Source organism: Danaus plexippus, chromosome 24 (assembly GCF_018135715.1).
Source record: "Danaus plexippus chromosome 24, MEX_DaPlex, whole genome shotgun sequence".
In the NCBI taxonomy this organism is placed as follows: domain Eukaryota; kingdom Metazoa; phylum Arthropoda; class Insecta; order Lepidoptera; family Nymphalidae; genus Danaus; species Danaus plexippus.
This window is the reverse complement of record NC_083552.1, coordinates 1650910-1666005: the sequence shown is the minus strand read 5'-3', so window position 1 is coordinate 1666005 and position 15096 is coordinate 1650910. Positions and strand designations below refer to the sequence as shown.

At 35.9% G+C, this 15096-nt stretch overlaps 2 protein-coding genes across 2 annotated transcripts; one reads left to right on the top strand and one right to left on the bottom strand.

Annotated features, from left to right (window-relative positions):
* Window positions 1-1238: 1238 nt before the first annotated feature.
* LOC116775975 (protein THEM6-like) lies at window positions 1239-4994 on the top strand. The gene is made up of 5 exons (XM_032669047.2): window positions 1239-1471; window positions 2550-2753; window positions 2824-3038; window positions 3211-3399; window positions 3880-4994. Exons 2-5 carry the CDS (start codon window positions 2588-2590, stop codon window positions 4000-4002), a joined length of 693 nt encoding a protein of 230 aa, XP_032524938.1. The 5' UTR covers window positions 1239-1471; window positions 2550-2587; the 3' UTR covers window positions 4003-4994.
* A 1351-nt stretch (window positions 4995-6345) lies between these two features.
* LOC116775896 (nuclear factor interleukin-3-regulated protein) lies at window positions 6346-14730 on the bottom strand. Its single transcript, XM_032668922.2, has 2 exons — window positions 14451-14730; window positions 6346-8576 (listed from the first exon to the last, which is right to left on the bottom strand). The coding sequence occupies exon 2, from the start codon at window positions 8529-8531 to the stop codon at window positions 7437-7439; it is 1095 nt and encodes a 364-aa protein (XP_032524813.2). The 5' UTR covers window positions 8532-8576; window positions 14451-14730; the 3' UTR covers window positions 6346-7436.
* Between the last annotated feature and the right edge of the window lie 366 nt (window positions 14731-15096).

Here is a 15096-nt window from a genome sequence, read left to right as displayed (position 1 = left end):
ATCGGTTGAATGCATCTCGCTCTCGCACTGTATTAAAGAAAGAGATGAAAACACTCAACCGAGGTCACCGACATCCCCCGACATTGAACTGCGTCTCGGCCGTCAATAGTGTCTCATGAGGTTCTTTAATTTAATTTCGTGCATATTAAAACTGCAATCAGTATAAGGCTGTTACAAACGACAAAACTATAATTGAAACATATTTGTGGTCAACTTTCAATCTTAGCTATTTTATCGATGTTCGGCCATAACAAGAAAACTGCTTACCGGTAATTCATTAGTTCATTGTTACATTAAAAACTAAAAAGATGATTTAGACGGCAGTGTTCTAAGGGTTCTGCAACTTTTTTACACCTAAGAAGAGGATAATGAATTAATGTTTTTTTAAAGTTATAGTAACTTATGATATTCTTGAATAATAACCTATTACTTATAATAAATAGAAAGGGAAAATATTATAAAGGATACTACTATGTAATTCTATTGCAATTTGTGATATAAAGTTAATCCAGTCTCTTTTGATATAATTACATACTTAGATCTTAACCTAAAGACAATTTAATAATTGGTAGATATGTTAAAAAATGTCATTGTTTTTATTTTTAATTTCGTTATATTTTTCGCATACGTCTTGCGACTATGTTGTTGTTGCGTAAGAATATCCGAGAACTCATATATAGGGCGGTTCTAATTAATCGATCTTATAAAACTTGGCACTCGTTTAGTTCAGATTGTGATACAAAAATAACAATACATCTTCCGGGTTTTTCGTGTGAACACTCCTGTTGGGAGCTTTCTAATAAGACGGCATTTTTTTTTTCTTAGTACATATGTATATTGAAAATAATTCAGTATCGAGTAGGTAGCTTGGTAAGAATCATCGTGATGTAATCACAACATATCCGATAGTTTTAAGTCTAATTGATAGATTTTTGTCTTTAGTTAGTGCAGATTATTCAATAGAAATTATATATTTTGTTTAAAAGTTCCGTTTGCTTTCAATAATATAAAAAAATCTTCTTTTTGTATAACGTAAGTTCTCGACGGACGGATTTGAAAGGAGAAAGGGGATGTCGTGTTTCGACTTGCGTCTGAACAAACCGTCGTAGTAACCAAAGGCTGAATTCTATAAATTAATTGCCACTATTAAATAAAAGCTATAGAAAATAGAAATGTTTGTCTTATAGGATAGTTGTAATGATTCCATGACTGTCAATTATATTTTAAGGTTCAAATTTCTTTAGCAACTCTCGCCATGTATCGATCGGACTGCGCGCGCAATAAAAATGACATTCACTGTATTTGTGTCTGAAAATTTAGTGACACCGCCTCTTAGGTTATTTCAGATATTAAAATATAAAACGTTCCTTGATAATCTAGTAATATATATTTATCTTAGCGGCACTTAGATGATAATTGATTTGTTTTGTAATGTTATAGTCTGAGAGCTTCGCCGGCAGGACCTAGCTAGGTGAGTATTTCAATAAAAATCATCTAACAGTATTCTAAACTGCTATAACAATCTTATTATAATTGTGATTCATATCTTTATCAACTCGGACGTTTAATTTCACACTTTGCGTACTTACAGAGGTTTAAACGAATTTCTCATTACGGTAGACATTGAGATCCTTATAAGTCTTTTCACTAAATAAACTCAATGTTTATTTCCATAACTGAACGATTAAATAAGATTTTACTTTAATATTTTATTAGTCTTATAAGATACAACAAATTATATTGCAATTCAGTGTTAGGATTAGGTTTAATTTGATCTATGGATACGTAGTCATAAAAACGGGAGATGCGAAAATTTTTTCAAACAAATATTATATAAAAATTCATAATCTAGGTCAGTAGTTTCATTGGTTCGTTGATAAAATAAAGGAGTATTATATATTCTACGTGATATTGTTAACGGTACGTTTACTGTTACCGCGGAGAGCTGGAGTCGTCTGTCGGAGATGCATCTCAACACTATTCATTGACACCAATAAACGAGTTCGGTCATTTATAAGATTCCGGTCACAACATAAACTGAGATATAAATAGCATTATAAAATATATTAACTTATACACATATATATTTCCATGGTTTCCACGTATTATTTAACATTAAAGTTAGTTCGCGTTAATTAAATCCTTGGATACTCGATTAATATGTAACTTTTGTTATAACCTTTTCAAACCGTTAACAACGAACGGTCTTCTAGTAAATTTACGTCTGGTTTCTAATTGATAGGACAGTTTCTGATTCTCATCCAATCATATTTTAGATGTTACAGCTGAAATTAGTTTTAGTATATAGTTATGCTATAATTCGTACATCCGAAGGTGTCCTATTTTTAGAGGCTATAAAATGATGACGTTTTAACATAAAAAAATAAATAAAATGGTCTATATAACCTTGTAACAAATACAGTACTGAAGTATTCAAATAATAACTACCTGTTACATAATAAAATAAAAATAGACTGAAAGAAAATATATCACATCATTCCATTGCAATTGATTATGTACAGGCGTTTAATACACAATTAATGTTACAGGCTTTATTTCTTAGATAACTTGAAGTGTAGACTTTACAATGTGGACGATCTGCGTGCCGGGATGGAGTGCTGTGATGGTGGCTGGCACCCTCATCTTGTACGGGACCTTGGATGTAGCGTACTTCGCACGAATGATGTATACTGTAGCTAAAGCGAGGTACTTTAGGAAAAAGACCTGTATTTTGGATACAACTGACGTCCAATGTGAGTTATCATCATATGTTTAATTTAAACAAATAATTCAAATAATAGGACATTGTTCTGTTCTCCACAGCTTGGTGTCTGTTAAACGATATTGACACACTCCTCTACCACATGAACAACGCGAGATACCTTCGCGAGTTGGACTTCGCTAGAGCCGATTTCTACGAGAGGACTGGCTTGTACGCCAACATCAAGGCCGCTGGTGGTTCCGTACTACAGGCGGCTACTACCATCCGCTACAGGCGTTACCTGAAACCGTTCACTAAATTCACCATCACATCCAAAGTGAGTCTCTATACAAGTCATATATATGTAAGGCTAATTAAATCGTGATCTACTTATGTCAAAGTACAAATTGCTCTCGTTTACATCAACGTTGCGCAACGATTGATTAAGCCAATTTGTGATTAATATTGCGTAATACTAACCAGTATGCCACTCCGTGTAATAATTGCAGGCGATCTACTGGGATGAGAAGACTTTCTTCATGGAGCATGAGTTCATCGGTCCTAGCGGCTTCGTGCATGCCGTCGCGTTGTGCAGACAACGCATCATAGACACGTCTGTAGCTGCAATCGCTGAGTTACTCCTTCAGTTGCATTGCTCCGGAAGCTGCAAGTCGCCGCCCGAGAAGATGACTTCTGAGGTTTGTAACTAAAATGAGGATAACATTACGAGACATGTCACAACTGGTATGTGCACCCTGACTGTGTGTAGTTCCACTATATATAGTGTTGAGAGTTTGTCATTCATACTCGCACTTTGTAGTACTAACGCAGCTCATGAATGAGAACAGAGAAGATATTCGTATGCGGTGTGATGAGGCAAACTTGTATTAAGGATCCAGAACTAAAAATGAAGACTGACGCCGTATTCAACTGTGACTTGTCTTTTCTATTCTAGTAGAGTTTGTTGTATAGAAAATGTATTTTTAAGTTTTTAAATCAATATCAATCGTATCGTCGTCTCTCAAGGCTTTGATTGATGTCCATAGTTATCTTCCAAATTCTCCAAAAAGTTTTAGTACCTAAATTTGACAGTCACTGTTAGTCTTATAAAGCGAAGTTTCTAGACTTTTTTTGTTTCTGTGTATGTGTAACCGATTAATTGTTAATTTTATTTTCAGCTGGAGCTGTGGGTGCAGAGTAACGAAGTGAGCTCAGCCAAGCTGCGACCGACCGTCGCCCTTCCTATTCAAGAGCCACCTCACACTGGTTGCGGAGAGACGATCCCAAACGCTTCAGAGTGAGGTCAGCTTAACCCGGACGAGGACCTGAGTTGTAAAAAGCACCAGTAGATGTTGGTCCGCGTTCGGGTTCATATAGATCGCCGTTTAAGCTACAAGCGTCGTCTGGAAAGGGCTTATTATGATTTCTTAATACACCTAAGTGATATTGCATGGCAATTAGTCGAGGGTGGCCGTTGTTTAGAATGATATATAAATATTATTAAATTGTGAGATTACGAAGATCTCTAACAATTGTATGTTATTTTCTCATATTAGAATTAATCATTCATAACTTAATTATTTCTTGTTTTTATTATATATATATGTTTTACGCACAATGGTTTACTAGAAATTCTTTTATTTTATTTAATTTATTTTATTTATTATAATCACGTTTTAAAAAATGAACGTTTGAAACGCGTAGAGTAAATAAACTCTATGTTTCGTTCGTTTATTTGTTTCGTAAATTGTTCAGAATTATTCTGAACAATTTTATTGTTAAAAGTTTCAAGAGTTCCTTGAAATGCAATATTTTATTAAAAGTGTATGTAAACTAAACCTAAAGATAATTGTGGATAAAGTCATTATAATTAATGAAAAATATATTCGTATATTTATTAAAAAAAAAACGCGTAAGTTAATTTAATCGTAAATTTAAAATACGACTGGTTATCTGAATCATTTGAACTCACATACGAACAAACTATTAAAATGGCGTCGGAATCATGGCGGTAAGTTATAAATAGTAATAAATGATAAAAAAATATAATTAATATAATGTTGTAAACATCCTTATTATATTGAAATAACAAAAATTCGATAACGATATGTTATTGAGTATTTATTTTCTTTTCTTTAAACTATTTTTTTATTTTATTTAAATTTGTGTGATTAGTATTTATTAACAGACATTCCAAGCAAATGTAGCATTACTGTAATGGAGTATAAAATACATTTAAAATATGTTATGTATATAATATCACGAATATTAAAATAATATTTATTGGGTATAATTGTTTTATTACATTAATATTAAATATTAATAAGATATAGATATGAAAAACAGTTTTCTGTGTTAGATATACCTATTTGCAGGAGTTATTAACGTATTCGTTACAGCAGACCAACCCATTAGCTTCTGAAAGGGCGTAATTGAATACAAAATCATTTAATAACACGTAATAGTTTTGTACTACCTAATATATGAGATATAATTTGTTGTGAGACAATGCTAGCAGTATCCCTACCACGAGTTCCTTCGTCACGCAGCACACTACGTACTTATCGTTGAAAGTGTAAAACTCATAGATCTCATATGATAATACGAACGTAGTGTTATGAATGTAAACCTTAAACTCCTCGTATGCAGTGTGACAATACAGACTTGTAGTTAGCTCTGATTAGACCTCCCTAGTTGTATGAGACAAACCACTCATGTTTTAATAAACTTTTTCTCTTAACTACGACATTTATTTCAATAGGATGAAGAAAATCTAAATGATTTTCTCCCTCCTTTTCTTGATTAGACTAGAGCCAGACCCCCAGTCCGGAACCCATTCTGTATTATCATACCTAAAATATCTACTTTTCAGTTTCCATTTATAGGTGTTGACGTCACACTGACAGTATCACCGTTTTCAGCTTTATTACATCTGATATCACATAAAAGAAATTATGACGGATAATATACCCTGCTTTTAATTCCATAGAAAATACTATGTTATTTTTGCATAACATATTTTGTATGCACTAAGTTTATATTATTGCCAAAATATATCGCAACCGTCTAGTTTGCAATGTTCCGCTCCATTACGTTTGTTCTTGAAGTGCTATTGAGTCAAACTACCGGTAATTTTTTTCTGTAAGCATTGCTGTTATTGTATATTTCGTCACTGGTTGCAATGCTTACTGATGTTAGAAATGACGAGCTAGGAGACGGCGTATGTATGTGGGGTCATGTTATAATGACTTAGATACTGTAATGGAAGGAAATTCACTTTTTTGCTGTGTGTAATAAAAATGTTAAGATTTATGTTTTCAGCACTTTAGACTTTATTATGAGCAAATTTTTTCTCTGTTAAAACGTTACAGCTTTTTGTTTTAAAGGAGTTTGTTGGTGTCTCATTTTAGTTTCGTTTAAATCATCTTATAAGCGAAATAATTTAAATGTTCTTATTAAATCTTAATATTATTTTTAACAATTATTATGAATGTAAGTAAAATTTCTTCTTGTTCTAATTACTCATAACAGGTACGGCAATTTATATGCCGACACAGTAATTAAGATATGCTAAACGTATGAGCATTATTTCTGTGGTAAGCACCTGTGCTACAAAGGTTATCGGGTGAAAATAAAATTCATCATTTTAATTGTAATGTACACAATTTATTCATATTTCTTATACAAAGATAATAAATTGTAAAATCCTCTTTCACGGTCCGAATAAATAAATACTTAGAATAACTCCTTTCAGTCCTATCACATGCCCTTAGGGCAGTAAGGAGTGCTTACAATACATATCAATACTTCGATCTAGCCATAGGATTGATTAAAAAATACCCCAACCACGGATCGAACTCGACAGTGAAAGGTTAAGACGCCATGCGTTCATTCACATGTAATACTCATGAATGCGATTGGATCGCAACGAGCGAGAACTCGTGGTTCGGGCGACAAATGAAATAGCATTTTATTTAACAGTACAAAAATATTATTTTAATGTATTCTATTTTAAGGTAGGTATGTATTGTCCAAGGCACTGGTGTATCTGATTTAGAAATAGCTTCTTATAAATAGTTTTGCGATATCATGACAGCTAGAGGATCTATCTCATATTTTTGGTTTGGAACAACGGATATTCCGAATGAAGACACTATACACAGACGAACGAATAAGTTCCGAGTTGGACTTAAGTTTACTTAGATCGACTTAACACTAACTTAACACAGAAATAGTCTTTAGCCATCGATTTTTACAACGGAATCTTCGAATAGATGAAACAGATCTACTGCACATATTCATTATAACATAAGGTACATTACATACAGCTCAACACTAAAAATGCATCTTTTATTTTAAATCTATCACTGAGTAGACGAGTTTTATCTGCTCGAAAAGTCGGCAAACCGAACAGGTTAGTCTCATATTCAAAGTCCAAGTTCGCGTCGTCGAAGCGACTATCTCTACCCTACGGAAATACACCATACGACTATAGGAAGGATTACAAATAGGCTTTGCGACTTAGCCGCGTACAGCTGCACTTTATTATACATATATATATTTCATCTCTTTACAACGTGGTAACTTCGACTACTAGGGAAGGGCGTTGAGACAGTTTGTACGAATAAGATCGACACGGGATCGCGAAACGTTAGCCGTCGCCGCGCTGAGGGCGGCGGGCGACCTGCGCGGTCCAAGCGCAAGCGAGGCGGTGTCCAGGGCCGAGCCCGCCGGCTCAGTGCTCGAGCGAGCGTGACTTATTCTGATGCATCATATTCTTCAACGTGGCCACCTCCGTGGCGAGCCGCGCCAGCTCGGCTTTGAGGTGAGCGTCTTCTTCTTCTGCGAGTCTTTCGTCAGACCTCGGAGGCCTGTACTCCACTCCTAGTGAGATCCCGGAATCCCTCTCGTCGCTGGAACCCTCTCCGTCCCAGGACGGTGAGGAGCGCGGACCCGGTTCTTGTTTGATGTGTTGGAGTGATAGGAGGGCGCTGGCGACGTCTTTGTCACCGAGGTGTGACTTGTGGCGGAGTTTGAGAGGGAGGCAGTTGTTTTCCGGGGCGTACTGCTCCGTTGTCTCGTCTCCGGAGCCTGAGAGAGAGGAGAGCTCGTAGGGCGAAGGGGCGCGGCGGGGTCTTGAGAGATTTAAGACTGAACCGGGGGGTTCGAAGTGAGATGGATGTGAGTAGTAAGCCTCGGGCGCTGGGAGCCTTTCTTGGTATTGTTCGGGAGCGTGTTGAGGTTGCGGGGACGGGGGCGACGCTGGTTGTACTGGGGCTGGCGGAGCTTGTGCAGGTGAAAATAGAGTGTTCGTAGACAGTTTACTTCTCTTTGTTACACAAAGAACTTGATCGCAAGTTGGTAAAGTCGCCAGTACTTGATCGATGCTAATGAGCGTCTCTCCACAGATGCCGTACTTCTCTTTGATCGCATCTAACTGAGCTTTCAAAACGTGATTCTCCTTGGAGAGTTCAACAACACGTTGTTCAAGGACCATGTCGTTGAAGCGACGCTTCTCCCTGGACCGTTTGGCCGCCTCGTTGTTGCGCCGTCTGCGATCCCAGTAACCGTCGTCCTTCTTGCTGTCGGGAATGAACTCTCTCTGCTTACGCTGTCCGAAGAAATCCTTCCTCTTTGAGAAATCGAAGGAATTTCCATAATCATCTCCGTTGCTCGATGGCGGCCCTTGCTCCATTGGGAAATGGGGGGAGACAGAGAGGCAAGCGCGTGGTGGTTGTGCGATGCGGGATGGGGATGGTGGTGGCACTAGTGGCGGCCCCCCACCAGCATTCAGCAGTTGTTGCTGACTAAGAATGAATTCGGCGACCATGTTTCTGCGGACGACGCCCTGTCCGCAAGGATCTTCAGTGTGGTTCTGCAACAAAAGAGAGGTTACGTTATTATAATGTTGCGATTCTCTAAGCCTTACAAAATACGCTTGCAAAAATTATGTCGCAAGCTAATGCGTAACATTTACACGTGGATCGCTTATGTGTAACGCAAGTTGCTACATTATGACAATATTCCCTATATTATTATAAAAAAAATCTGAATAAATGATTACCCAAGCTCGATGCAACGTGTAACATGACAGGACGAAAGGCGTTTAAACTTTAATATATCAGTCGTGTAATGAAGTGTACTCAAACAATTAAAAGTTGGAACTGAATTACAACGCACGCCTGAAGGCATGTGCCTAGAGTGGATCGGACGCTGAATAAGCGGTTAACAGTTTCAAAAGAAAAATATTTAGATTTCGCAAGAGACTCACGTTGTAAGCGACGTGGACCGAGAATGCCGACTCCATGAATATTATTATTTGAAAGATATCTATCGGTTCGTGTCATTGAACTTAAACATCGATTTCTGAAACTACCTAAACGTTGAGTTATATCGATATAATACAATTTACTATCGATAATTATCGAACAAACACCGGAAGTGTTGTAAAACATCAAAAACTATTGTTATCAATTACCAACGAGGATAACAATGAAGGATCAAATAATTACCCATTGTGACAAAACTATAAAAGTGGTCGCATACGTTTTTTTTTATAGTCTCCCAGTCACGTTATTCTACACGAGCTGATATCGAGCACAACGTGAGAGTTCTTTCTAAAGCTGATTATATGCGTTTCCGAGATTATTTGCATGTCATTTTAAACATACCGGGACTGTGGACACGTGCTCCTAGGCGTTTATACGAGATTATTCACAATTTCCTCCTTATGAAATTCGAAAATGATCATTAGAGCCGTCCAGGAGTATTTTAAGATGTTTTCGAACGTTTTCATTGCATTCTAAGTTCTTTATATAACAATCGCTATTCCCATACTTGATTTATGTAGAATCTTATATTTTGTACCGTGAATTATTATCAGTTTAAAGACTTGACGCAACGTGTAATTGATTTAGTAGTTTTAACTCGGATATAATACACCACCGAGTAGTCATAATGGCATGATAGATTGACAACACGCAATACTAAACCTTAATACCTTACATACAGAGAATTTATTCTATTACTCTTAGTAATATTGACACTAGAAAGACAAATTGTTCTTATAAGTAAAAGGTTTATGTAGGTAATATAAGATCCGTAACCCGTCAACCAGACACGAGCAGGTTGCTTTGGTTACGTTCGGTGTCAGTAGGCCGCCCTAGATGCGCGTGCGCACCCGTTACAGCTAACTGTTCGATTAAAAGTCAGCTCTAATTGTTTGAAATGTCAGCGCTATAATTTCTTTTTAAACCGACTCTTAAATTTTATAGACAGCCAGTGTTTAAGCATTATTTTCATGAAAGAGGTTCAAATCAAAATGTCGTTTGAATATTAACAGTCGATTCACCGTAATGCCGGACCGCTATTATATTTTTGTACAGTTATTGAATAAACATTTCTCGCCTGACCGCTGTGAGGTGTTAATCTTAACAAGGAAGGCAGGTTTACAATATTTACATATCATTAGCATTGTACAAATCATATAGAATTTTCTGTTAAATGTACCTTATATATTTGTTTAATATTGTTTGCTTTAGAGATTGATGTAAGTCATTAAACAATAATAATACTTTAACATAAAACGTAACTGCTCCATTTAACTAAAAAAACCGTTAGTTGACGCTCGGTAGCGCAAACGGTTAACTCTATAAAGAACGGTCAGTTATATCGGAATAATTAAAAGATGCAACACAATTTTTATAGCAAATAAAATTTTAAACATTTCAGTATACACATCATCCAAGACTCCATTCTAACAGTGAATCGTTTGAAATTAATTAATATCGTTAGGTTATTTACAACCGAATCGAAGTTAACGGTGCAACCTTCGGAATGGTTTGTACACAGTTAGCTAGATGTACTTTCTCATGGCCCGTTAGCCAAAAGCTGGCATACGGTACAAAGTTTTTGTGCCCCGAAACTTGTTATGAAATGTTTCGTCACTACGCCAAGGTTGGCTCCGGAGTTGGGAAACACTTGCCATACTTTGACATGGAATGTGAATGCAGCATTTTCTTGTGATTTAGTTTTAGATTCGTATAATGCTGTGTGGATTTAAAATGTAAGATGAATTTTTATATGTAACTTTTTTGGTCGTATTTTAAACACGTTACGTAGCTAGGGTTGAATATTTTTTTTAATTTTCCGTTCTACGGCTGATATTCTCCAGCCTTAAGTGCTACTGCTCGTCATTTTCTATCTCGTTTATTCTGTAATAAGGTTTTATATAGTTTTTATTTAATAGGATTGTGCTAGGTTATGTAATAACCTTCACATTGAACTAAATGACACGTGGTCAAATCACGTTGCGCGCGCAGTAATAGCCCACACGTGAGGGGGGCACGTGTACAATTTTATTATTCCACGCCATTAAAGTTTTTTTTTCTCATATTGTTAACATTATAAGTAAATGTATACAAATTACCGATTATATACACGTTATCAAAAACCACTCATCAAGTTGAGTCAGAGCTGATAAACTCACATTTCGTGTGTTACGTAATTTATAACGACATTAATGTTTGTAACGCATCATTCGAGCGTTCTTTATTCAAACTGATATTTTTTTTTAACTTGAAAGCCGCCAGTTTGTTCTGTGCAGCCTGACCTTAATCGTGATTGTCCTGCGACACGTTTTCCTCTCCGGTCACGCGGCTATCCCCACGTGCACTTGGACTCACGTTGTTTGCGTAACACAGCACGTTCGCCTCAACTAATACGATTCCCTAATGAACTAATCGCCGCCCTCCTCTTACTAATTACTAATATTTGTTTGTTTATAACATCCATGTTTATAATTTAAACGCACATACTTCAGTACGGCCTTTGTGTAGTATTTCAATAATGCAACAGTCTAAAGTAATCTTGACATTCACGATGTGACGTGCAATAAGAATTAGCACTTAACGATCGAGTTTTATTGCGAGCGTATTGCTCTTGACCTAGCAAAGACAATTGCTAGTAACATAAATGTCCATAGACAATGTCAGCCATCTTAGAAAAAGTAGAGAAAGTAGTACATCGGTAACTTTCCACACGCTCGCGACAACTTGGCGGGAAAAGTAGGGCGGGCGCCATCTTTTATATTTTTCCGTTGAACAACGTTATTGTTTGTTTTAATGTCAATTGAATATTATAATGTCTATTAGTGAATTTAGTTTCACTTAAGTTTTGGCGCCATTTATTATCTTTTCTCTCTCAGCGTTCAGACAGAAATGTTTTTAAAACAACCGTTGTCTTCTTGTTTTGTCTGCAGACGACTCGTTAGAATCGTTTAGAGCTTTGTCCTTTTGACAGACGGTTCCAAAGAGGTCGCATTTTTGGACGGACTTCAAGCATTTTTCGCCGAAAATCGCGTATACTTGACCGATATTCGCATTCCCGTTCAGCGAAGGCCCAATTAAAGCGTGCGTTATTTTGGGGACGGCCTCTCATTCCCGATAGCAGTTTGATGTCAAGGTGTCGTGTCGTAATCCTCGCGATAAACGACCGATGTTATATATGCCAAGGTTCGATTCCTTGTGTTCCGGCAGGGGCTTCCCTTGCTGATAATTTTAATCTGTACCATAATTACACGTTGACACAATGAATTCATCCTTGAGATAATACATTACATTTCTTTTGACATGTGTAGTCGGTAGTGTGATTACTTTCGCAAAACCGAGCCAAGTTCTGACGAGACAAAGACATTACTTCTCCGTACCGACCTTGCTCTAGACAGTTAATTGCTGTATTATTAAGAAACACTTAACCTATTTCAATGTTCTAGATTCTAAGAATTTATATATGAATTGCATCAAATAAGTTTTTGTTTCAAGGAAGTATCATAATCGATGTAATGAGTTTTCAATGCTCATTGTTGATATTTGGCGTCCGTAGTATTTACGCTGGGCTAGTTCTGTGCGATGAGTCATTGGGAATTACCGTTATCGATTTTATAAAGTTAAGCGTTAAATTATATAATTAGAATTTACCATGCCGAATATCGTGTGCCTTGTGCTGTTCTAATTTTGAAAAAAGTTGGTGATTCGATTTCTATGTTTTTTTTTTCACCAATCGGTGAAGCCGTATGCAGTAAGTAGGTTAGTTGCGCTGTGAGCGAGATAAAAAAAATATAGGTCAAGTTATCTTTGAATGTCCTCGTATCCGATGAAATTATCGTCTGTTATTGCGCTTAAAAATACTTACGTAATACACATACGAGATAAAGGTGATGATAAAAAATTAGGGCAATCCATACACGATAAGCTTGGTGTTTTGTAACCGTGCTGCCAGGGTCGGTTGTGTAGTGTGGTGTGGATTGTAATTCACATCGAGTAAGGCACGTTCAGCTAAATGCATGCGGGCACGACCTCAGCTTAGCACCTTCCGGACAACCTTGCTTTAACTTCCCGTATTACATCACTTACTGATAATGCACTTATACTTCTTTGTGTCTATTATTAGAGCGTCGTAGTGTGTATAGAGATTTATTATATTTGTATGTGTGTGTATTGCAGCGGATTGCGCAACGCCGCCCTAGGGATATTGCGTCATAGATAGCTAACTGACCTTTACGATCGATTCAAGTCTCGCCGTTTCCGAACGTTCTGTATTGTACATCTAAGGACCTTTTTATATTTACAATATTGAAATTCACATCTAATTCAATAGAAAACTAATATTAAATTATTTTATATAAAATTCGGGTTCCGTACATCCGCAGGCGAACGCACCGGCGGATAGGAACCTTGAACCAGTTGTGTAAGCGTTTACAATAGCTTACGACAGAGACGCCGTGCCAGCCTGTTTACAACACATGTAATAAACGCAATTCCTTTATTATTCAAACCGATGGCATCATTAATTTTTTTTTAATATATTATTCAGTTACAATAAACATCCGTGTATACAATGTTGATTAAGAAAATTGTAAATAATTATTTCACGTCAAATAATAAAATGTTTATAAGCCGACGTGTAGATTAAAAATAATAAAAATGATTGAATGACGGTAGACTAAAAATAATAATTTATGTGCAACGGAAGAGGAAGTTTGTAAGTCGTCAACTTAAAATTATCGAGACAAAGTATTAATAATTTTTTAAATTCTCTATACAATTAATTGAACATAACAAAGATAATAACGATGTACTCAAACAAAGGATATAATAATTATATTGTGCAAAATCAACGTGATATTGGCGTCGTAAACAAAGATAAAGAAAACATGGTGAAGGAAGCAGATGCAAAACAAAAGAGTCAAAACACGTACTGGTTTCATACAGCCAATAAAGAATTAATTGATATAACATTTTGGCACGAGATTACAAGAGCGTGAGTAAACAAAATTTTGTACGACATTATTCAGCTTCTATGAACTTTCATGTTAATGATGTGACTCATCCCAGTTATTTAAATGTATTGAAATTAAATTTGAATCATACATACAAAGACTAATATAGAATAGTTTAGAATTCTTTTTATGAATTTGATTTGGAAATTTTCAAATTTGATTTTCAGATAGGAATTTTTTTAGCGGGAAAAACTTTCAATCTCGTTTCTCATATTTAAAGATTTAAATTAAATTCGTTTTACGTAAAGATTTTGTTTATTTTTTAGAAACTTTTTTTTTTCCACTCACATATCAGATTTTTTTTCTAAATGTTATAATTAATATTATCTTTAAAAAATAAAAATGTATAAAATGCTTGTTAGAAAAGAAAAAAACAATTATAAAGCGTAAATAAAATAAATATATACTTACAAAAATATTTGCGGCAATTTTAGCACTTATCCGGAATTATCCAAACAGTGTTATAATATCACTTAGAAACAGAAAATCACAACAATAACGTCTTCTGTAATGTCTAAAGTGCGTTAAAATGGAACAATAAATGTTATGCACCCACTTAACACGTCCTGAATGATTTTGTCACTATCACAATGTTGTTATGACGAAATATCCACAGCGATGGCGTTGTACGCTAGTAACTTTGGACTCGTCCGCTCTTTGCGAAGTCTAGAGTGCGACTAAATTTTGTAGTGGGGTCGACCGACTCATGGTCGGCAGCGCGCACACAGCCACATCATACACTAGTGTGTGTAATCTGAGAGTGTGTGTGACATTGTGCCTGTGTGAGTATATTATTTACGTAACCTAGCTGTGTAATCACTTTGGCGCTATTGACTCAACGTAGTGTCCATTTTTTTTTAAACTAATTCGCTATTGAGTCATGTATTTAGTGTTTTTCTGCTTCTACGAAATCTGTAATCGATAGATAAGCGTCCGTTTTTAGCAATCACAATGGTGTAATGAATTAAATAAAATTTCAGCGACTGTAATAGTTTTAGATATAAATACTTAAAGTTATATCTAAACCCATAAAAAATATATGTAATAAAATATATCA

What these genes read in the sequence shown, in the direction of transcription:
- LOC116775975 (XM_032669047.2), top strand. Translation starts at nt 2,588, where the DNA reads ATGTGGACGATCTGCGTGCCGGGATGGAGTGCTGTGATGGTGGCTGGC. An exon ending in GGATACAACTGACGTCCAAT is followed by an intron (nt 2,754 to 2,823) that starts GTGAGTTATCAT and finishes TGTTCTCCACAG; the next exon opens with CTTGGTGTCTGTTAAACGAT. An exon ending in AATTCACCATCACATCCAAA is followed by an intron (nt 3,039 to 3,210) that starts GTGAGTCTCTAT and finishes TAATAATTGCAG; the next exon opens with GCGATCTACTGGGATGAGAA.
- LOC116775896 (XM_032668922.2), bottom strand. Translation starts at nt 8,531, where the DNA reads ATGGTCGCCGAATTCATTCTTAGTCAGCAACAACTGCTGAATGCTGGT.